General features: G+C 35.5%; 1 protein-coding gene and 1 pseudogene across 1 annotated transcript; both read left to right on the forward strand.

Annotated features, from left to right (window-relative positions):
* Positions 1-6,490: 6,490 nt before the first annotated feature.
* Positions 6,491-9,586, forward strand: LOC103963002 (disease resistance protein RPV1). Its single transcript, XM_009375788.3, has 3 exons — positions 6,491-7,084; positions 8,849-8,906; positions 9,002-9,586. Exons 1-3 carry the CDS (start codon positions 6,609-6,611, stop codon positions 9,422-9,424), a joined length of 957 nt encoding a protein of 318 aa, XP_009374063.1. The 5' UTR covers positions 6,491-6,608; the 3' UTR covers positions 9,425-9,586.
* Positions 9,587-20,459: 10,873 nt separating this feature from the next.
* On the forward strand, positions 20,460-22,321 carry LOC103963027 (annotated as a pseudogene).
* Positions 22,322-25,397: the final 3,076 nt, after the last annotated feature.

Consider the following 25,397-nt stretch of genomic DNA (forward strand, 5'->3'; position numbering starts at 1 on the left):
CACAACCTTCATGCAGCAGTCACACTCCCCACGCGAATGCCTTGTGCATAAACGAGTTTAACATGCACCTTATTCTCCTCCCTCGATATATATATACTAACTTACCTTCACAATCTAATTCATCACCATTTGGACTCAGTCTAACTCTTTCTTTTTTCAATTTCTTGATAAAAACAAAAAAACAAAAATGTGTCTCGTTTCAAATATTAGCATTGCCTCGTGGTGCAAGAAGCATGAAGATGGAGATGGTAGAGTCAATGCCAAATTCGAGGATCTTTCATCGGTGACATGCTCAGAAGGGGACGGGGACGATGACGATGATGGCGACTATGATTTTGCTCCGGCTGCATAAGTATAGCGAGACTAGTACTACTTGTTTTTAACTTAATTAGCATAGCTAGCTAGAGTTAGCTCAAGTTTTATAATGAAGACCATTATATTATATGGTCACATATATAATATAGTTAACCTAATTATAAATAATTAGTATTCACATGGCTCTTTTTCCTTCTGATGTCATCTTCATCTACATGTTTGTCCTGCAACGAGTGACCTAATGTGTGTTTGTCAGGGTGGCCTTGCAAAATATGTACTATGTACGCAGCTAGAAAAAGGAAAAACCTAATAATATTATTTATTTGTAATGATATGTATTAATTGTCACATCCCCGCCTGGGGTGGATCACTTCCCGGGCCCGCTCCACCACCGTAGCACGATATTGTCCGCTTTGGGCTTACCATTCCCTCACGGTTTTGTTTTTGGGAACTCACGAGCAACTTCCCAGTGGGTCACCCATCATGGGATTGCTCTAACCCCCTTCTCGCTTCACTTCGGAGTTCCAACAGAACCCAAAGCCAGTGAGCTCCCAAAAGGCCTCGTGTTAGGTAGGGATGAGAATATACATTTAAGGATCACTCCCCTAGGCGATGTGGGATATTACAATCCACCCCCCTTAGGGCTCGACGTCCTCGTCGGCACACACGTGGCCAGGGTTAGGCTCTGATGCCAAACTGACATACCCCTACCCGGAATGTCCACTAGGACCCCAAATCGAGCTGTGTTGGCTGACACCTGGAAGGTGACGAAGCCATAAAGTGTGATAGTGTATAAAATATGAATAAATTTGAACTTAAAAGTGTCTAAATACCAGAGTACGCTACGAGTGGGAGCGAACCCATTTCACACGCTATGTCAGAGCATAAGTAAAGTACAGTAGTGTGGGTAAGAATCATACCCTTAAAAGTAGCCACCAATACAAAGATTAGCCATATATCCTCGTCGATACGAACTCAGCAGTTAAAACCGTGAGGGGTTATTACTGATAGAAAGGTAATAGTTTTGGGAAGCTTGGTTTTACTACTTACTCACACTTTCACATCCCGGCTCGGGGCGGATCACTTCCCGGGCCGGCTCCACCACCGTAGCACGACATTGTCCGCTTTGGGCTTACCATTCCCTCACGGTTTTGTTTTTGGGAACTCACGAGCAACTTCCCAGTGGGTCACCCATCATGGGATTGCTCTAGCCCCTTTCTCGCTTAACTTCGGAGTTCCTACGGAACCCGAAGCCAGTGAGCTCCCAAAAGGCCTCGTGCTAGGTAAGGATGAGAATATACATATAAGGATCACTCCCCTGGACGATGTGGGATGTCACATTAATCGTATGTTGAAATTTGAAAGCAAATTCGGTTGATAAATGATGAGTCTATCAATTCTATTAACTTATAAACCACGAGCTGGTAGCCTAAAGGTAAACGTCGGATTGCAAGGCTTCCTTCAAATTAAAAACTAAAGGTTTTGGAGGCGAAACTCGCTACTAGTGTGGAAGCCAGACTTGTGGCCAGGGAAGGCTGAAATGTCTCTGTGAGTCTTTCCAGTTCCCGAAAAGAATGGATAACCGTGACTTGCCACCAGTTGTCCCCTTTTTTTATAATAATAATAAAAAAAAAATCTATTAACTTATAAGGGAGACTTTGGATGTGGTCTTTGCTCTTCAATATTCTTTATGTCACATCCCCGCCTGAGGCGAATCACTTCCCGGACCCGCTCCACCACCGTAGCACGATATTGTCCGCTTTGGGCTTACCATTCCCTCACGGTTTTGTTTTTGGGAACTCACGAGTAACTTCCCAGTGAGTCACCCATCATGAGATTGCTCTAGCCCCCTTATCGCTTAACTTCGGAGTTCCTACGGAACCCGAAGCCAGTGAGCTCCCAAAAGGCCTCGTGCTAGGTAAGGATGGGAATATACATAGGATCACTCCCTTAGGTGATGTGGGATGTCACACTTTAATTGAAACTTTATTGGTTGTCAATGTTTGATTAAAGTCACTGAATTATGTACACCTCAACAAATTAGTATTAATGTATGTTATTTTTTTAAATTTAAAAATTGTAATTGCAGTAACCTGTATTTATGGAATTAAAAACTCATAATTTGTGATTTAAATATTAAAAATAGATTAAACTCTTAAATAACCTATCATCATAATCTTCACAATCATTCATCGATAACAGCCTTAAGGGTACCTTGAGGAATAATGTACTACAAAACATTGGGTAAATCAATAACATTCATCAATTTAACAAAAAAATAATGTACTACAAAACATTGGGTACATTCTCTTACAAAAAAATTTATTATATAACCTTGGTATACCTTCTTCGAATAAACCTAATATGATTGCATACGAGGTTTATTCTACGACTGAGAAAAAATAAAAATAAAAACATATGGGTAAACCTCATGGACTCATGTTATGTATTCATGTTCATAAATGGGGACAATATTTATAGACATATGTGTACATTCTAGGACCCAAAAAAAAAAAAAAAAAACATATAGGTAATTGATATGGGGTACATAATATAAACATAAATATTGCACCTAAAAATTATAAACATGGATATGCAATATGAATACAAAAATATTTTTTCCCACTTATTTTAATTTTTTCGGTAGAATAAAAAAATAAACAAAATGTTTAGGAATTAAATCGTATTGAAAAAGTTTAAAAGACATAAGATTTCAATCGAGAAAATGTCACCAACTAAGGATTGGAACCTAATTTAACTTATAAACTCTAAAACTGGCTTTGTAAAAGGAATGACAACAAGCCAAATGATTAAATTTCTTGAATTTCATTTTCAAGGATTAGCATTGAATAATCTTGCCTTCATATGGTATTAGCATGCAGCCTCAGGTGGTGCAAGTCTTCTAATGGAATATTAGTATAAATTACTATAATTAAGAAGATACAAAAAATTGGATTCTCTAGTGGAAGCAGATAATTTAAGAGCACAATTCAGATTTTTGTTATTGTAATTAAATCAAAATATCAGTCAATTTGATAACTTTATTTTTTGTTTTTAGATTTAATTTGTTTTTAATTTAGAAATGGAGGAAAAGTATATGAAGAAGTGAGCAATGTAAAAGGATAATGCAAAGTTCATGGGAAGAAGGAATGAAAGACAAAACGAAAAGTGAAATCAAATTCAAATGGCTTTTGATTTTTGATTTTCATTTGTGTGTGGACCATCACTCTTTGTATTTCATGTGATAAGAAAGCTCTCTTAATTTAATCGGGTACAATGTAGGTCTCCAAATCTCGATGTCGTAAGTTCAAATTCTAAGCGTGATTCCGTTTTATAAATAAGAGCTGGTAAGCCTATTAACTAGATCGGCAGCTAGGGCTGGCAAACAAGCCAGCATAGTGAAAATATGCTCTGACTAGCAAAAAAAATAGAAAAGTAACGAAATGATAGCATTTTAGATAAGGACAATGAAATTTTTAGAACATCTAAACATTTATTAGTCCAATTAGACCTAGGTTTACTCTTTGCACCCCGTTATCTCATCTAAACCCAATAATAAATGCATTATCAAACTTTGCAACAAAATGTATCTCTCTCTCATTTTTGGGTGAGAGGGATAGCCAACAATAAACTCATTGACAATTTCATTAAGTATAATACTTGCATTCATACTTTGAAGGATGAGCTTATTCTTCATTATGCAAATAATGTATATTTATCATCCAATTTATAATCAGAATCATTCAATTTCTTAATCTTCATTTAAAGATCGCAGCTACAGAAAATCATTTGAATCGGAGATCATTTAATCATTAAAATGTATAGAACGTACAAATCAACGGTATAGATACCAAGTAACATATTCGTGATGAATCCTTCATTTATTTGATATGTTTGGATGATTAAATGATTTTCGATTCAAATGATTTTTTGTATGAGTGATCTTCAAATGATGATTAAGAAATTGAATGATTTAGATCATTAAGTTTATATACTTAAAATATGTTATTTGCAAATGTAAGAATGTGTGCATCCCTTCATGGGGATGCAAAGTATTATCCTTCCATTAATCTTAAGAGTAACCTACACTTACCACATTTTTCTTACCACATTTCATACCACATTTCTAATAGAAATAGGACTTACCAATACATGTGAATCTCATCTCTATTAGAAATGTGATACAAATATGATATAAAAAATGTGATAAAATATCTCTTTTGTAATCTCAATTGAACTGCATCTATCCAGACACCCCTACCTTTTTAACCCTGCTTTTATTAAAAGGGAAAACTAATGAAAATTGATTGAAAACTTTGAATTTTAACGAAAATGACAAAAAGATGTTGTAAGTGAATAGTAACAGGATTGACTTTTTAGGATAAAAATATGGTTTTTCGTTAAAGTAAACAGTACCAAAAGCTTTTCGTTATTGTTCCATTATTAAAACCTAATGATTTTTCTCCAGTTTCTAGAAACCAAACTACAAATACAAGTATAACACTAAAAGAACAATGAATTATTAAAACCTAATAGTGAATTGGATCATAAATTCAATTCTAGTATACATTCTTTATCGCAATTAGGTGATGCGAATTATCCAACCATTTACTACATGATTTTGAAATTTTAATTTGCAAAACCTGCATACGGGTTATAGGCCATAAAAAAGAATTGCTTAGTTGAATTAGTAGTCAACGGACCTAAATCGATTAGTATAATGGTCTTATATCTAATTAACCCTAATACTAAACAAGTAGAAGATGAAACACTCCAATTCAGAAAAAGAAGAGAATAAAATCCCATGCGAAAGTGAAACCACCAAATTCAAACTTGGTTGTTTTGGTTTGTACGTGAAGATAATGTAATAGACTCTCTCTAATTTTGTGCTAGTTTCTTTCCTCCTCCGTGCCTCTTTCCCTTACCCTTCGTAGAACCTCAGTTTTCTCATTGATCAACGATGGCGTTACTAGCATGTGTCGTACACTCTGTTTTGTAGCACTAAGTACCGCCTAAAGTGGAACTAGAAGCTCATCAGTTGGGGTATAGTTTGTCCATTTTCCGTTGAACGTCTTCTTTTCTCCAAAGGCAGTTTTCGCCCAATCTTCAATTTTAGCCATCCAGTTTTCAGATTGTGGCCAACTACCTTGCTTTTCTTCAAAAAGCAGCTCGATCTGCTTTTCCACCTTTTTATTACCGTGTTGCTAGGGTTACAAGATGACTTTTGTCTTTGTTGACCGAATGTGCTTTGCTTTTGGGAGGAGACTTGACTTGAGTATCTCAATTTAATGATCACCATTATAAAAAAAGGATCAGGATGCTCTCATGAGCTTTGGGTGAGAATCTTTCTGAGCAAGCCCATTGGACCATTGAAATTTTATCCAACGGTTATAATTATTATAATTTTTAAAAGGGCCCCCTGTTTGTAGCCGTTGAATAAAATTTCAATGACCCAATGGGCTTGCTCAGGAGGATCCTCACCCTTAGCTCAGGAGAGGATCTTTATCCATAAAAAAATTTGATTAAGAGATTATTTAGTCATTAAAATATATAGTAATTATACTAAGTAATATATTCATGGTTAATTGTTTATTTATTTGATATGTTTGGATAATTAAACGATTTTTGGTTTGATTTTTTTTGTATGAGTGGCCTTCAAATAATTATTAAGAGATTGAATAATTTTGATAGTTGAGTTTATATGCTCAAAATTTACAAATGTAAGAATATATGCATCCTTGAAGGGGATGCAAGTATTATCCTTTTATTGATCTCAAGAGTAACATTATACTTATCACATTTTTCATATCACATTGTATCACCTCTTTAATAGATGTATAACTTATCAATACATGTGGATCCGTTTTTATTAGAAAGATGATATAAATATAATATGAAAAATGATAAAAATAGCATTTCTGGTTATTGCTAGAACTGATTTGGAATTATGGTGCCTTAAAAAAAAAAAACTTATTAAAAGTCCCATCAGTACGTGTCGTTTTACTTTGTTGAACGCGGTTTCATCTTAAAGCTGTTTTTCTCCCATCTTTTCAATCGTAGCCGTCCAGTGATCAGATCGTGAGGCCACGAACATCGTGGTTTTCCACTGGAAACGTCCTTTGTTTTCTTCAAAACCTGGGGCGGATGCTTCCCGGAAAGAGCCAAAGAATGGGAGCGGAACGCGTCCTGGAAAGAACCAAAAAGTGTCCCTTCAGTGTTATATGCACTCTTGTGCTGCCATTTTCCTCACTCGATTGGAACCACTCTAGTGCCGTAAACAGGAACACCACACCATGACATCCCATGAACCCTCATCCTCAAAACTATGGAATTACGACGTGTTCGTGAGTTTTAGAGGCGAAGATACACGCAATGGCTTCACGGGCCACCTTCACGCGGCATTACAAGACAGGGGCTTCCATGCCTTTATTGAAGAGGACAATCTGAAAAGAGGGGAAGAAATACAACCCGAAATGTTGCGGGCAATCGAAGAGTCCAGAATCTCGATCATTGTCTTCTCAAAGCATTACGCGGAATCAGGATGGCTTCTTGACGAGCTGGTGAAGATCATGGAATGTAGAAAAAAGCTGGGGCAAAAGGTTTGGCCAATATTCTATGATGTCCATCCTGCAGAAGTGAGGAACCAGCAGAGTTATATTGCCGAAGCATTTCAGAGGCACGAAGAGCGCTTCCATGAAGAAAGGGTAAAGCAGTGGCGAGAGGCTCTTACTGACGCTGCAAATTTGTCTGGCTACTATCTTAATAACGGGTAACCATTTTCATTGGACTTGGACGTCTTTCAATACTAGGCTAGTTTAATAGTAATGCTGCTATATATTTTCGGCTTTTCCACATTCTGAAACATGTTAATGAATGGTTGTTATGCAAATAGCACACAGGAAAAATAGCTTCGCTGAAACATCAAGATTTGCAAGATAAAATATGAGTAATAGTAGCGACATCTTCTATTTAAAACATATTTTACATAGGCTTGATTAGATTTAAACCCCTAACTTTTAATGTTTTTTTATCAAACATCTGTGTCTTTAAGGATCTTGATTCAGACACTTAGGTACATTGGGCCGCATCAGTTTTTCTCCTTATCAAATTCAAAATTATTATTGTAATTTTCTGCTAATTTTTTTAAAGTGTTTTAGAAGTTGTGGACTCTATTTTAAGAGATAATCAATGGTTTTTCATTAAAAGTATTTATCCAGTTATTTTTTTTTTATAATATTTTTTCGTACAAAATATCTTGATCTCCTAAATTAAAACATAATCTTATCTTCAAGATAACAAAAATGGTGGATGTTTATTTATTTATTTTTTTTCAAATTATCACGTATACATTTATTGAGAGAATTATTTCTATACATTACTAGTATGCTTATCATTAGTTTTCATACGTTAATTTTATTCATATTATGGATTGGTACGTTTGTTTTTTATTTTTGGTATATTTATTTTTGTACATATGGTTGAGTGGTACGTTTAATTTTAGTGTTCGGTAAGTTTAATTTTAGCTTTTGGTACGTTTAATTTTATTTTTTTTTGTACATATCATTGATTTATAACTTAGTTGGTATCATAATAATTTTGGTATAAAGAAGGGTAGGTTTAGGAGCTTTGGATATTATTTTTGAATCTTAGAAAGGGTAGTTTAAAAAATGTGGCTCAAATGTAGAAAGTAGATTAATAAAAAGTTGAAGGCTAGGCATGTTTGGTCTAACAAATTTAAATATCAAGCATCTAAATCAAAATTCTCCTTTTACAAATCATATGATGCGGTTCTTGATTTTAGTGAAACTTCACATGATTTGTAAATTTGATTTAAAAAATAATGTTAATAAAAAGAAAATTTTGAGTTATATGCATTACTCCAAGTCCACGCATAAAAAATTAAGGTTATTTGGTTCAAGTGGTTTAAAAGATATTTGGCATCTCTCTCCTATATATTGCAAGTTGATTTTAGGTTGAAATTTATGTATCAAATTGATATATGCTAGTTTAGCAACTTGTATACGTATATAATTGCATCAATGAGAAACATCATGTGGGAAGCGCCAAATATAAAGGCCCAAACAAAAGGAACCAAACAGATGGGCTGATGGGTCCACTCAAGCAATTGAAGGCCCAATCGGAATGGAACAACAAATTCATATACAAATTATAACATTTTTTTTTTTGTTTTTTTTGTGAGATTAAGCTCACTCTCTTTCTCTTAGTGTAAATAATATTTTTTGTTTAAAATATAAATTTGGTTTTTTCTCTCTTTTGACCATATATGGCATGAATGAATCCTGAAAAGTAAGTTATAGAATGAGGACCACAAGGCGTTTCTCAAATAAAATTATTTTTTTCTTTGTCAAATCAAATAAAATTATTTGAAGAATCTCTCAATGGAAAAGAACTGGTATATGTATATATAATTTTTTTTTTTTCATTTAGTTAATTCTTTATATTGACTGTTGAGTGAAGGTGATAGCTTCTAGTAATCCTTCATTGAGTTAGTGCTTACTAATTAAGTTTTCAGGAATGAAGCAAAGCTTATTAGGAGAATTGTTCAGAACGCAATTTCATCAGTTAACATGGTATTCAATTAATCCCACCCAAATTTGTGGGACAAAAATTCAGTTTAGCCTTTTCTTTAAGTTTTAATTGAACTCATTATTAATTTATTATGCAGGCAAATCCAGTAGAGTGGATCTTTCTAGTAAGTAGCCTTTGCATGGAGATTTTATCAGCTGCTTGTGATCAGGCTTCGTCCCCAAATAGGCCTCGGTATTCACTGTTCGGTATGCTCCTTGCTATAGCAGCTCTTCTCACTTGCATATGGGAGCTGATTTACAAAGGTAGGAAAAAAGATGTGGGATGGAGGAAGAGGGGATGTTACATGCTTTTTGGTTATGCCATTGAAACTTATGGTTTAGTCGGAGGCATCGCTCAGTGTGTTTGCTCAATAATTCAATATGTTTATTACATTCGGCGTGCTGATACTCCTATCAAAATGTCCCTTTTGCCTGCCCTCTTTCTTATATGTTTGATTACAGCGAGATTAAGTAGGAAACAAATGCAGACCATAGATGAGACCAATGAGCATATAGCTTAGACAAAGACTGATTGTGTTGTAAACATTTAAATTGTGATCGTTTGTTTTGTAGCTTAATCAAGTTCAGAAGATTATAAAAGCTAAAGGATTTTACGTGCTACGTAGAAAAGTATATATGTGTGAAAAAATTATCCTATCTGTGCAAATTTCTCTCTTTTCACTGGATATTTGTGTTACATTTGTACAGGTATTAGACTAATAGTCTCAATACTCACTGCAAATTAAACAGTACACTTTTAAGTGACAAAGATGGAGTGTTTCATAGGGTTCTGCAAATATTGCACAAAGTTGAAATCTCGTGAGACTCTTCTACTTGCTGTCGAAGATTCATAGAACTGCTTGAGGGCTTATGGGAGATGGTATTATTGAGAATACTTAAGGCACACTGTACAGGCATAACACAAATACCCTCTTTCATAACAAGATTGACGAATCTCAGACAATTATTTCTCTCGGGATGAAACAATTTATAATTCGAAGTCAAAACATCGCAATCTTTGAACTCTAACGAATTTTATATATTCTGTACTTTCAAGATATGATTCGAAATTTGACAAACAAATAATGAGAAAAACTGAATGAAAAAACACTATTTCTCAAGAATAAAAATTAACTCTTATTTTTTACGTTTTGGGATAATGGTTTTATGGGTTTATTTATATAGAACCCATTGTGTTGATTGGTGAACAGATGAGACTTTGCATCTAAGTAAAACCTACAAATGGTGAACGCGAGAGATTTTTCAGCATTTTATGTATATTTACACTGCTGAATGTAAGATATTTTTCAGTGTGATTAGAATACGGAGTGGTATTCTTCGTGTGATTATACAAATGGTAGAATATATTTGTTAAAAAGTTAATAACTTAAAAAATAAAATTATTCACCACTTATATAAAAATATGTAATGTATGATTTGTGTTCCGATCATAATAAAAAATTTGTGTAAAATCCGTTTTACGTGGCACTAAATAAAACACCGCGGAAAGTAGAACTATAATCTCATCAGTAAAGTGGAAACCATTGTTGAAAACTTCTTTGGTTTTCCTGAAAAAGCAGCTCCGGCTTTTCCACCATTCTGTTACATGTCGGTAGGGTCAGTTGGTCTTACTAACCAAAGGTGTTTTGCTTTTAAAAGCAATTCCACTTCTAAAAATTTTGCGTCAACACCCAGCGTATTTATTCACTCTGTGAATAATGATAGATCTCAATAAACAGTAAAAGGCCAAGAGGAGACTTGACTTGCGTCATTTCACTTCGAGAGTGTGATTTATAGACCTGGATTGTCTGCCCTTCCCATCCACTCTTATTTTTGTGGTTACGGTTAAGTCACGTTAACATTTTATATTCTCATTATTTTTTGTCTTATTATTTCTATAAAAAAAATCAATATAAAAATGTTAAAGTGACTTAATCTTGATCACAGAATATAGAAAGAGATGTGAAGGGTATGGAATGAGGAGGGTAGATAATCCAGATCCGTGATTTATATACGGAAGACGGCATCTGTGAAGCAAGATGACAAAGAACGTGAAGCTAGGAAAGAAAGGATAAAGCAGTAGAGAAAGGCTCTTACTTAAGCTGCATATTTGTCTGGTCACCATCTTCAAAACAGTAATTGATCATTTTCATTGGACTTTGAAGTCTTTCGTTACTCGAGTAGTCTAAGGGGGCGTTTGTTTGCCCTCACTAAGTTAGACTGGATTGGACTGGACTAGCTATTAGTCCAATAGTGTGTTTGTTCCATGCTGGGACTAACATTAATGAGACTAAAGATGACTAGCATGGACAAAACCCTTCACTAAGAGGTCTTAGCGAGACCCCCCAATAACCATGGGACTAGCTAAGACTATCCTCTCTTTCTCGTCCTCGTCATGCTCAACGACCACTCCCGACAGACTCCTCGTCATCTCCGGTCACCTAGATCAATCATTAACTTTCCGACTCCCTTTCAGATCCATTTCACAACCAACTTTCATATAAAATATACCAAATTGAAGCTGGGAGTGACAAGATTACGATTTTACCTGAATAGAGGCCAAAATGTGGTCGAATGTGGCCGGAAAATGGCCTGGAAGTCTCGGCCTGTTTGGACTTCTTCAAATCCATGACAGATTCGAGCATTCAAAGCTAAGATCTCGGTCTAGGGATGGTGATGAATTTTTTGGCGGTGCTAACTTCATCCAATTTAACGAGGGTTGGCCGGAAAACACATCGGGAAACCTGCAACTCGTTGGGAAAATTGGAGCCGTGAGGTTCCATTCGAACAACACATAGCTAGAGAGGGAGGGAGGACAAAGAAATAGACACTGGAATCAATAAGGAGTTTGACCAGGAATGAGAAAGAGACATGAATTGAGAGGTCTAAGAGGAAAAAAAGAGGGAGAGGGTGGGATGATGAGAGAAGAGGAAAAGAGTGGGACGGAAATGGTAGGAAAAGATGAAGAAAAAGATAAGATCATAATAAAATATTAATAATTTATATATTAAATAATATAATATTAGAATTTGTTATTATCCACCTTCTTAGTCCAATACTGCACCAAACGCTTCACTAAGTTAGTCCAGTTTAGTCTAGTCTAAGCCAGTCCAGCTTAGTCCTTGAAGCTAATCCAGTCCGAGATAGTCCGGCGCAACAAACGCCCCCTAATAGTACTGCTGCTTGCTATTACGATTTCCCACATTTTACAAATATTCATATTCTTATGTGGAACCAAATTATTAGCATCATACTTAGACTTTTTCGGTCCTAAATCAAAATTTTAGATTGAAATGTACAGTTACTGACCATGGATGCAAACATATAGAAATCGGGACTATAATCTCACTTGGAACCCTTTCTATCAACTCCTCTACTTCGTCTAACATTCTAGCACGGCCAAGAAGGTCGATCAGGCAACCATAGTGTTCTAATCTCGCTCAATCTCATATATCTTTCTCTTGGAGTTGAACGCAGTCAATTAAGACAATAATGAAGGTGAAATCATTAGGCTTCATGTAGGGACGGAGTTAGAAATTTTTTCTAATGGGGGCAACTAAAAAAACAACTAAGAAAATCTTATTATAGTATAGCATAGCTTATACTCAATATGATAACATGGATTATTTCAAATGATGTTGTATCACAATTCCAATGTTATAAGAATTTTAGTATAGTAGTAAAAAGTGAAAAAGTGATATCAAATATACTAATACATAATAGGCGGAAGAGGATTTTTTTTTTCGTCTGAATGACAGAATAAGAGCACTTTTGCTCATATAATATTTGATATGGAGTGTAAGTAATATGAAGATATGTTGGATATTAAATGCATATAATTTTCTTCAAAACTAAGACATATATATTATATAACTGTAGTCTGCAACTGAATAAACAAATTACTTGAGTAGGGGCATCTGCCCTCAGTGAGCCTTCCTTAACTCCGTCCATGGCTTCATGCCAATCTGTACCATTTTTGAGAACTTGATTCCTTTGCTTGTCTTGCCATTCCATGCAAGCCCATAAATGATTGAAGTCCAAAGATTTGTCTATGCTCCGACATTCTGCATACATTTCTATAACCGCGGTACCAACAACAACTGCATCAATTTTTAATTTTGTTGTATTCGATATACCCATGAATCCATTCCCCTTGCTCTAATGCTCCCAACGGAGCACAGTCTGTGAGGAGAGCAACCGCTGTAAATTTATCCCCTTTAACTCTTTTAGTTTGCATCTCTTGGAATAGAGCCACTACCTCGTTAAAACGTTTGTATTGTATACCCATTAAAAATTCTCCGGCCTTCAATCAAATAACCAAGTTTTACATGCATATTCAACAACCACATTTCCAGTTCTGGTAGTGAATCCAAGCTCACTTCTAACATATTCATGAATTTCTTTACCAAGCTCCAAAGTTTTCGATGTTGTGCTAGCAGAAATGGTGGTCACAACCGTAGCTTCATCAGGCTTCTCGTTGCTTTCACATGACATCCACCGAAACATATCCAAAGCCTCCTCAAACCTCCTGCACCTAACATACTAGTACAACAGAATTCACTATCTACGAAATTCAAGCCTAAGGCCTCTTACTTTTAAATACTACTAGACTGTAGTACTAAGTGACTATGTGGCTGAGTTTTTAGTTGGGCTGTGAGATCAAATCTGTATAGTTTCTATAGAAAGGGTTATTATACAAAATGGTCCTGAGATTTGCATGATCAATAGAAATAGTCCTTGAGATTGAAAATAAATAGAAATGATCCCTGAGATTGTCCACCATCCATGATTTTGGTCCTTCCATTAAAAACGATTTTGGGCAATTTTCAAAGTTTTGTAATTCAATCGTTTCTTAACCAAATTTGACCCATAATATATCAAAATGAAGATAGGAAAGTGTAGAATAAGATTATATCATTTGGAAGCCCAATAGTTGCTGGAGATGACCAGAAAATAGCCTGAAAAGTGACTGGTCTGGGGAAAATTGGAAACTCACCAGAAATTGGGTAAACTTTAAACGTTCATAACTTCTTCAATACTCAACCAAATTGAGTGATTCAAAAACGAAAATAATACTTCTTGATGAGACAAAGAGAATGGTACCTTTTTCGAAGGCTAACTCGCCTTGATTTGGTTGGACAACGGCTCGAAAGTGGCTAACCATTTTCGAGTTAGCCACTTTCGAGCACTTTTTCGGTCAAACCACAGCAAGTTAGCAGTAAATAAAGATACCATCTTCGTCTCATCGAGAAGTATGATTTTAGTTTTTGAATCACTCGATTTCATTGAGTATTGAAGAAGTTATCAATGTTTAAAGTTTACCCAGTTTCTGGCGAGTTTTCCAGTTTTCTCGCGGACCAGTCACCTTTCAGGCTATTTTCTGGCCATCTCTGATAATCATTGGGCTTCCAAATAGGTATAATCTTGTTCTACACTTTTTTATCGTCGTTTTGATATATTATGGGTCGAATTTGGTTAAGAATCGATTGAGTTGCTTTGAAAATTGCCCAAAGAGTTTTTAACGGAATGACCAAAATCATGGATAGTGGACAATCTCAGGGACCATTTCTATTGATTTTCAATCTCAGAGACCATTTTTATTGATCATGTAAATTTTAGGGACCATTTTGTATAATAATCCTTATAGAAAAGCATATTTGAGTTATTTGAGGAAAAGTCAAACAAATTTACAAATTATCTTTCATTGTTGTTTTATTTTTTAAAGCTTCAATTTCCCTTTAAATAACTACGAGGGTGAATTCAATTGTGATTTTGAAATATTTTAATAGATTTATAAATCTATAGATTTTGATGGAGTTTAATTGATTTGTAGAGATTTCATGTAAAATTTTGATTCAATTTCTTCGAAATCTTATAAGTTGATGTGAGATTTGTGAATGCTTAAAATACATTAAGAAATCTCTTAAATTCCCTCAAATTCCTTAATTTAAAAAAAAAAAAAATTCTTTAAAACAAATTCCTAATTGAATACACTTAGAATGTTATAAACTTCTTTTAAATCCTAATCGAATACACCTGAATTTCTGAGGATTTTAATAAACTATCTTAAAATGTTGAATACTTAAAATCCTAATCAAATACCCCTAGATTCATCAAAAGAATTAAAATCTCTTAAAATCCCAACTGAGTACACGCTCCCAAGTTTGTACATTGGTATTCCTCTTCACTTGGAAGTAAGAGCTCTTAGATTCGAATCTCGTGGATAGCAAATTCGATGCCAAATTAAGCTGCCCATTATGTGGCTTAGCCGAACTTCCCCTCTCTTTAGTGTAAAAATATCGATGTACTAAAAAAAAAAAAAAGGTACGTATGGTGAGAAATTAACTTTTGCATATTCTAAACAATACGTGTGCTACATATTGAGAGCAAAAGTGTGCTTTCTTCTAGGGTTAGATTTGAGAGCAATCTTTGTGAGGCTTTAGAAATCTAATAATCATATCATATCATTCATTAGTGTGAAACAAAGTTGTGTGCATACTTTACTTGTGAGGAAGATCATATGCGTCAACTTTGTTCATAAAAAAAAATAAATAAATAAATAAAAGCAAAGTAAGGACATCGAGCTACAAGAACAAAATTATAATAGGGAACTTAGGATTGGTTTGGCATTGCGGGTCCAAAACAGCAAAAAAACAAAAATAGCTTAACCCCTACTTCTGAAATTTTTTTTTTTTTTTTTTCACATCACAAAAACCCAAACTAGGCCTTAATTGTAGTACTCTTCTGTCTTGTATAAGTTAATTTTCCTTCATGGATCGTGATTACCAAGTTATGTGATCTGAGGTTTTTCTCTTCATTTGTTAAAGAGTTTTCCGTCGTAAAATTCTTTGTGTTCTTTGTTTTGATTTCTTGTTATTTCTAACGACACCTAAGTTTGATCCATCAAAGTTATGTTTTCAGTTTGTGAAGGAAATAGTGGGAAAGTAACCTGAAATTTTGACCGTTAAGGTGGATGAGCATTTCGTTTTTTACCTTTTGCAATTTGAACCTATCTGGTCCTGAATTCTGAAAGCAAATGTTCGGCCTAAGTTGGGCTGAAACAATGGACATTATTGAGATGCTTTTTGTAGTTCTTTAGTCTGACTACGTACGAATACGTACTCAATATAACCACCATAAAATACCATCTTCCTTACTCATAGAATGGCCAATTTGATCCACCAAGGGGGGTACCATTTGGGTCGTTAGTTGACTCATTGAATTGTGTATCACCACTTAAAAGGGAAGGACTCACGTTCACTTTTAGAACATCATTATGATTTTCGGATCAATACTGCAATGTCGCCTATAAATCTTTTACGGATGATATCACAATATTAATTTAAAATATTGGCACAGTTGAAAATTCGACATGGGCAAGTCCTCCTCTACTGCCAAAGTCCACCACATCATCTGATTAGACAAATACACAATCATATGGGTCATGTATCCTAAAATCTATTATGTCAAGTACACAATGCGAATAACATGGAACATGGGCTTTTTGGCAAAACAAACATTTAACAAAGTGAAATTTTATTTAAACCCATATAATCTCTTTTTATTCTCAACTTACACTCTACATCCATATTATTTTTAATTAAATTATCAATATTTCTTGAAACCCAAATTTACTACTTAAATTACCCTTGGAGACTCAATTTAATATATAGATCTATCTTTACACCCATTCAAAAATAAAAACTCAAAATCAATGTTCTACAACTCATTCAAGGTGTAAAGAGAGCAATATCTCTCACATATTTGTCTCGTGCTTAATGGAGTTCAAATCTTTTGCACTCATAAGGATTGCCGCCCCTCCATGGCTTTTCAATTTCTTAACACAACTTAACATTGTTAAGTCTTCTGTTATCTTCTACTTGCATAAACAATTTTGATTGCAAAAGGAGTAACTTAATAAGTTAATAAAACTCATCGTATCCTATTGCAAAAACAATCTTAATTGTAGAAAGAGTACACTGCAATTATCTCATAGCCACACCCAGAAAATCATCACTTGCAAAAGAAACCCAAATAAGAATTAAAATCCAATAATCAAAGTGAACCTAAGACACATTGTTTATATAAAATTAGTTCTAACCTTAGTCCCAATTTTGTTGAATCGATAATTAACCTCAGAATCAGATGCTTGAATCAAAAGGAAACATGAATTTCCTTGTGTTATTCAGTCTTTCCCACCAAAAATCTATGACATATTTATCACTTTGATATACAAAGTCAAGGACCTGGTGGATACTGGATGTGATGCATTACTCGTCACTCTAATATACAATTGAGTTGAGTTTAAATAATTATGTGGCTAATATTCGATCCTTGATCCTGCATTTGTCAAGTTGAAGCTTATTTTTTGTTAAAGCTAGGTATAAATTGTCCAACTCCTTCTTAGAAGATTATTGTTGAGATTATATCGATTCATTCTTTAGTTGGAGGATTCAAAACTTTAAAATCACCACCATTAGTCAAAATGAGCTTGTTTTACTCTATGAGAGTGTCTTAGTATTTTGAGATAGAATGAATGTAGGATAAAGATTGTGTAATGGTAGAGTTTGATGTGATGATTGGGTTTGATTATTAAGTGGGCTTAGTTTATTGATAAGTTTTAGTTTTATTGTTTATTTTACTTGTACTTGATAGTAATTATACAATATGGTAAAAATGATAATTCACATTTTAAGTTTAAGTTGGATGCAGGATAAGGTTATTGGGTTCAACTATAATTTTTCTTTAACAAATTAGGACGTGGCCTCATGTCCTCTTTGCATTACATCTCATTGGTGGAACCCAAACCTCCCTTTTTTTGCCTTCTTTTCTCTCCCAGACATAAAAAAACAATTATTTTAATCAGTAAAAAGAAGAAAACCTTAACGAAATGTTTCCGGTACTATTTACGTTAACGAAAAATTATATTTTTACACTAAAAAATTAATCATGATACTATTCGCTTTATCGTTTATTTTTTCTTTTATCATTAAAACTTAAAATTTTCAAATTTTTTTTCATTAATTTTCCTTAAAAAGAAAGGAGAAATTTTGTTAAAAAAAAAGGAAGAAATTTTGTCTGACGACATATTTTGTTTTTCTTTTCCTTCTGTCAAGTTTTGGTGGGACTTATATTCACAATTACATCCCTAAATAATAAAATTATTATAAAGGGCCAAAGACTGTTTACTATCTTGAAGTTTCATGTTTTCAACATTTAGTACATAAAGTTTTTTTCGTCTCAGAGTCATACTTAAAATGTTAATATTAGGACAGTTTAATACATCCGTTAGTTTAACCTTTAACTGATGATGTGGTGCCTCATATAGATAATGATTGGACGCCACAGTGCATTAAGGTCCACATGAAAATTCAAAATTCAAAAAATAAAAAATTTTGGCTTCCTCCCTTATCCCTCCATTCTCTCCTCTGCACCAACCCACCAAACTCTCTCTCCTCTCCTCTCTCCACCGCACTTGCATAAGCATCAAAAGCCTAACGCAATCCGGATACTCCATATCAAAAAACTTATCAAGCAAAACCGCCAAAACCTCCATTCTCTCCATATCAAAACGCAAGAGGAACTGGCTCCACAAACCTCGACTTGGGCTTCGAGAACGCCGACAGGGAAAACAAAGCTCGCCGGGAAGTGGGTTTGGCTGGGATTTTTGGCTGCTTGCCCGGTGGCGGCAAGGGACTCGGCTTTGGGATTTCTGCAGAAGCAGAGCCGGAGACCCTAAGGCTCTGAAGCTCTGTTAGCTGGAGAGAATGGTGCGGCAGAAATCGTGCGGCTGCCAACCCTTCTCTCTCCTCTCCTCTCTCTCTCTCTTTCCCCCCTTTGTGTTTCATAACATCAGACTTTCTCTCTCCTCTTCCTCTCGGAGAGACACATATACAAATACTCCCTGGCGCGGCCCCTCCCTCGATTTTTCCTTTAATATTTTATTTCAATTTTTTATTTCTAAATCTCACCCATTTGAACCCAGCTGCAGCAGTACAAAGTTCTCAACTTTTCCCCATCCAAGCTGCTATTTAGGTAAAATCTCAGAGCTCCCCCAATTTGAATTTTCAATTAAGAATTTCAATTTCTAGGGTTCATTTCGATTTGGGTTTGTTTGGAATCTGCGCTTTCTTTGGTATTTTTGGTTATTCCGTCGTCGGTTATGGCCTCCTGAGATGAAAGGGCCATGGGCGTCCATGGTTGCTGCCGTGTTTCCTTAGTGTGAGAGGCTGATTTGCTTTTGGGTTTGTGTTTCTCTTGCTAATTTTGGATATGTTTGAATTTTGTTTTGCTGGGTTTGTCATTCTTTAAATTTCTGTAAATTTTCTATGAAGAATTGAACATTTGTGCCTGTCTAGGGTTTAGGTTTCAACTAAAATGTTTATATCGAGGTTGAGATTTAGAAAAAATTTGGGTTTTGAGATGTGTGGTTGGATTTTTTGAGAGAGAGAAAGAGAGATTTAGTAGGATTTTATGGAAAAGGAGTGTGAGAACCGATCCAACAACCTCTGCAAATGACCCATTTTCGTGAAAATTCGCTCCGGCTTCATCTCCCTCAATGGTGTCGCGTACACGATCTCGTCACCGGGCATTTGACAGTGGACTGGGAGGAGAGGAGAATAGGGTTTGGTGGGTTGGTGCAGATGAGACAATGGAGGGATAAGGGAGGAAGGGAAGCTCGGGGGTGAGGTACAAGACGACCAAATTTTTTTTTTTTAAATTTTTAATTTCCACGTGGACTCCTTAATGACACGTGGTGTCTAGTCATTGTCCACATGGTGCGCCATGTCATCAGTTAACGGAAGAGTTAACAACCAGACTAACGAATGTATGATACTATCTTAAAATTAACACTTTATGTATGACTCTGGGACAAAAAAAATTTCATGTACTAAATGTTGAAAACCATAAAACTTCAGGATAGTAAACAGAGTTTAACCCTATTATAAATATGGAGGGATCTTCAACAAATCAGAGCAGACATTAATAGCACGTTTACTAACCCAAATAAGGAATCCGAATCCGATTCTGAATTATACATGTGTTTACTCAAAATTGGAAGGAATCAAAAGTGCGTAGGGCCCACACAAAAAATAAAATCCAATTCTTGAAATTGGAGGATTTGGATTATGAATTGCTCAAGCATTCGGAATGATAATTTTTTTTCCTTTATGCCCTCACTTACTTTTATTATTTTCAAGATTATCCTTTTAATCTTAGACTTATTTTTAAGAAAATGCTCCTAACAATTTCTTTTTATGTCCTAGCTCATTAAGCATAATTTTATGCTCATTCACATTATGCATAACTCCATACATATGCCGAATAGAAAAAACTACAACTTGAGTGAGAAAATTTAGATATTAAAGTCAATACTTAAATTTATAAAAAAAATAAACAAAATCATTTTAGTATGTTCATGAAATAAGAAAGCAATTTAATTTTTTCTTACTATTATATACTATATCAAATTTTATGAAAAAAAGTATATAAAATATTTGATTTGAGACAATTACATTTTAGTAATCATACTGGTTTATATTCTGATTTTGCTCAATTAGTAAACAGCTTTATGAAATTGTATTTCGATTTCGGACAGTTTTAGTAAACAACTTCAACAGGAATCTGATTTTAATTCTACCTTATTTTAATTATTCCTCAATTCAATTCCTCTCAATTTAAATACGGATTAGTAAACGCGCTATAAATATATCTTACTCGATTAAAAAACCAGAAAGTCTTCAAAACGCTCCCTCCTATAAGAACAAAATCAGAAATTTGAATGCTATTCCTCCACTCCATCAGTCTCTCAGCTCTGCAACGCCCTAGAAATTTCACTTTGCTCCTCTGCGCTCGCCGGAGCTCCTTCCTAAATCTCGGCCACCGCCGCAACCCCGTCATACTCTTCGTTTCGCTTCACAGATCCGAGCTTTTCTACATGTCGGTGATGTAAAATTCTTTCATAGCTCTACATTCAACCGATTCAATTGTCGTTTAATGCATTAATTTCAAACCCAAATAGTAGATCGGCATAATCTTCAAGACCCATATCTCAGATTTCTCTATGAAGTGTTCACGTCTTCGATTTCATTCACTTGCCTCTGTTAGTGTAGCCTTTCACTGTACATATAGCTCTTGAAATTTTGAAGATCTGCTAGATTTTTTTTGCTCTGAATTCGAATTGGGTACTTTAGTTAGTGACAATGTCTGCGATTAGAGTCGATTCTGCTAAGCCGTATTTCGCTACGAGCAGTCTTGTGATTGGGTATGCTCTCTGTTCTAGCTTGTTAGCTGTGATAAACAAGTTTGCCATTACCAAATTCAACTACCCTGGCCTGTACCTTACATCTGCTTTGGGAGTTTGGGGTTTGGGAAAGTTGGGATTTTTGCACCACGATCCCTTCACGTGGCAGACGGCGAAGAAGTTTTTGCCCGCTGCACTTGTGTTATACCTTGCTATCTTTACCAACACCAATCTTCTTCGCCATGCGAATGTGGATAAGTTTATAGTGTTTTGATCCTGCACGCGCCTTTCGGTTGCGCTGGCGTATACTGCGTTTAGGAAGCAGCCAATCCCGTCTAAGCTTACCTTTGTATCGTTGTTGATCATTTTGGGTGGAGCTGTTGGTTATGTGGCTACCGATTCGGGTTTTAGTTTGTCTGCGTATTCGTGGGCGTTTGCCTATTTGGTGACCGTTACAACTAAGATGGTTTATATTAAGCATATGGTCACGAATGTCGGTTTGAACGCTTGGGGTTTTGTGTTCTACAACAATAATTTGTCACAGATGATGGCTCTACCGTTTTTGATTATTAGTGGAGAGTGTTCTGATGTGTTTGCTGCTTCTGGATCGAATGCTGTGAATTTCTTTGTCAATTTGATAACTATTTCTTTTTTAGTTTTTACTTTTCGTTTGTTTTTAGAGATAGAAAGAAAGTATATGAAAACGCGAGAAATGGAAAAGAATGATGCGAGGTTCATGGGAGGGAAGAGGGAGGAATCAAGGAGATTATATGAAAACAAAAACCTCGAAAATGTCAAATATGACATAGCTTTATCTAACTGGTTCGCCCAAAGTCACAGGCTTCAATTTCCCTTTAAATAACCAAGTCTGTATTGTGGGAAATTAACATTTGCATATTCTAAAGAATACGCTTGCTGCATATTGAAAGCAAAAGTGTGTTTTCTTTTGGGGTAGATTTTGAAAGCAATTTTTGTGAGGTTTTAGAAATCTAACGATCATCATCTCATTCATGTGTGAAACAAAGTTGTGTGCATTCTTTGCTTGTGAGTAAGATCAAACATATTAGTTAACTCGAAATCGTTTATTTTGTGCGTTTTGTATCAGATCAGGTTAACAGGTCGTGTAATAAATTGTTAAATCTATCTTGATAATAAAAAGAACTTTTATTCTATTTATTGTTGGGCCTCAAGTTGGGCCTAAGGAATGGGTATGTTTTAGATGCTTAAAAATGGGTCCAATCATTTTTTAATGTATTATAAAATTGTAGTTTTAATGTCCGGCTATATACAAGCACGTAGCGAATGATTAACATGCACCTTTTAGACGGTAATTATAAACATCAAAAAAAATATTGTCATGACTAACATGCATATTTTAGGCCGCCACGTGATTTATGTAGATTGATACTATAATGTCATGTGAATATATGACATGGAGTTAAGATGTTTTTGTTTGAAAAACTGCAAAGTTATGATAGAAAATAAGTGAGCTTGTTCAGGAAATATTGGATGACAAAATGAAGTTAGGGTTTATAAGACAAAAGGAAGAAGAGAGAGGTGGGGTGATGATATTGGGAATTATTTTTTTTTTAAGGGTGTTTAGGAGAATGGTGGGTGGTGGGGAATGAGGATTCTCTTTGGATCCTCAAATCGCGTCTATTTATCGTATATCAGGTGATTAATTTTCATCAGGTATTGTTCATATTCAAATTTAAATATAAAAAAAAAAAAAAGAGATAAATCTCAGTTTACTACCCTTGAGTTTTGTGGTTTTCAACATTTAGAACATGAACTTTTTTTCGTCCCAGAGTCATATCTAAAGTGTTAATTTTAGGACAGTCTCATACATCCGTTAGTCTGGTTGTTAAGTCTCCCGTTAACTAATAACATAGCGCCCATGTGGACAATGATTGAGTGCCATGTGTCATTAAAGGTCCATGTGAAATTAAAAATTATAAAAAATAAAAAACCAAACTTTCAAAAAAAAAAAAAAAAACCAAAATTTCAAATAAACCAAAAGATTTAAATTTTTTTAAAAACTAAACAAGCAAAATATGACCTAGGGATGCGGGCCTTCCCTTTCCTCCACTCGCACCAACTCTTTTTCTTCTTCTCTTCGACAGCCACCAGATCTGGAAATCAGCACCACCACGGTCTCCCTCCCTTAGTCCCTCCGTACCCAACCCGATTGCTTTGCTTGTCTTGCCATTCATTGCAAGCCCACAAATGATTGAAGTCCAAAGACCTGTCTATGCTCCCACATTTCGCATACATTTCTATAACTGCAGGTACCAACAACTGCATCAGTTTTACTGCTGTTATATTCGATATACCTGTGAATCCATTCCCCTTGCCCTAATGCTGCCAATCGAGCACAGCCTGTGAAGAGCAATCGCTGTAAATTTATCCCCTTTAACATTTTAGTTTGCATCTCTTGGAATAAAGCCACCGCCTCGTCAAAATGGTAGTACAATTGTACATACCCATCAAACAATTCTCTTGCCTCAGCAAACCTACACAATTTACAAAGCCAGATACCATACTAGTACAACGGAACACGTTTTTCACCGGCATTTCGTAAAAAATTCTCCGGCCTTCTTTCAAACAGCCACATTTATGCATTTCCAGTTCTAGTAGTGAATCCAAGTTCACTTCTAACATATTCATGAATTTTTTTTTACCAAGCTCAACGCTGTGCAAGCTGAAATGGTGCTTACAACCGTAGCTTCATCAGGCTTCTCGTTGCTCTCACATCGCATCCCCCGAAACACATCCAAAGCCTCCTCAAACCTCCTGCACCTAAGACACCTCGAGATTGTAACGTTCCAACAAAGCCTGTTTCTCTCAGGCATTTCATCAAACACGTGCTTGAAACTCTCAACCATGTCAATGAGCGAGTTACACACATACGCATCAAACCCAATTCTAGTTTTTACCCCAAACCCATGAACCTTTACCTTCCCGAACCTCTCCCAAGCATCCAAAGGCTTTGAAAACAAATGGTTGTTTCCCGCATTGGAAACTCGATGAGGGCAAGTCCTTTCTCTGCTTCAAATGTCCACTACATCATCTGATTAGACAAATACACAATCACATGGATGATGTAAGTGTTGCACTTGATAAGTGTTTGTATCCTAAAAACCACCATGTAAAAAAAAAATAAATAAATAAATTAATGGGTAGCCTAACGTTGAAACTTCTAACAAATGAATAAGAAATACAAAATGCATTGACCAAAAAATGAAAAGAAGATGGAACATGGGCCTCTTGGCTAAATATTTAGGGTGTGTTTGTTGCATCGGACTATCTCGGACTGGACTAGATTCAAGGATTAAGTTGGACTGGCTTAGATTAGACTAACTTGAACTAACTTAGTAAAGCGTTTGTGACAGTGTCGGACTAAAAACAGAATAATTAATAAATTCTAATATTATATTATTTAATCCCTTTTTATTAAAATTTTATTATTAATTATCTCTTCTTTCTTTTTTTTTGAAAACTTTCCTCTTCGAAAACCAATTCCACAATTTGAGATCAGATCAAAACAACTCCAATTCCACAATTGTAGAGTGTTCCTGTCGACGAAATAGTGTCTCAAATCCAACTCCAATTCCACAAATCAGAGCGTCTCAGGCTGCTGCCTCCATCTTCTTCGCCGGTCCTAGAGTCCTAGCATCTTAGGCGACGACCCCAAGTCGCTTTGTCGTCTTCATCACCGTCGTGGACGTTGGCGTTCTTGCGTTTCCAGAATCATCCATCGCAGTCATGTTCCTCACCCACTACTGGGTTCATAAAGATCTTGTGATTTGGCTTTCAACGAAACCATCTGCGGTGATATGTGCCCATGACAGTCGGAGGCAGTAAAAGTTAGGGAACTTGTCGGAGGAGGAATAGGTGGAAGATTGGCAGAGAAGAAGACGGAATAGGGGGCTCTAGGACTTAGACGAGGAGAAGACGACAAAGAAGGAAACGGTCTTAGCAGTCCGACCGAATTTGGGGTTCTTGGCTAAGAACTCCCAACGAAGTCATTAATCCGAACGAGTCCCATCTAATCCCATTAAACTTCATCCTTTTGCAGACTAAATATGAGATTACCCTAGCAATTAGTCTAGTCTAGTCCAGTCCCAAGGTCAAACAAACACATCCTTAATAAATTAGGATGTGGCCTCACGTAACTCACGTTCTCTTTGCGTCACCTCTCATTAGAGCACTTCAAGCGTGGTGGAGGCCCCATAGGGCTATCCACTCAA

This window comes from the organism of the source record quoted next, unplaced genomic scaffold (genome assembly GCF_019419815.1).
Source record: "Pyrus x bretschneideri cultivar Hongxiangsu unplaced genomic scaffold, Pyrus_bretschneideri_v1 Contig1, whole genome shotgun sequence".
NCBI classification, from domain to species: Eukaryota; Viridiplantae; Streptophyta; class Magnoliopsida; order Rosales; family Rosaceae; genus Pyrus; species Pyrus x bretschneideri.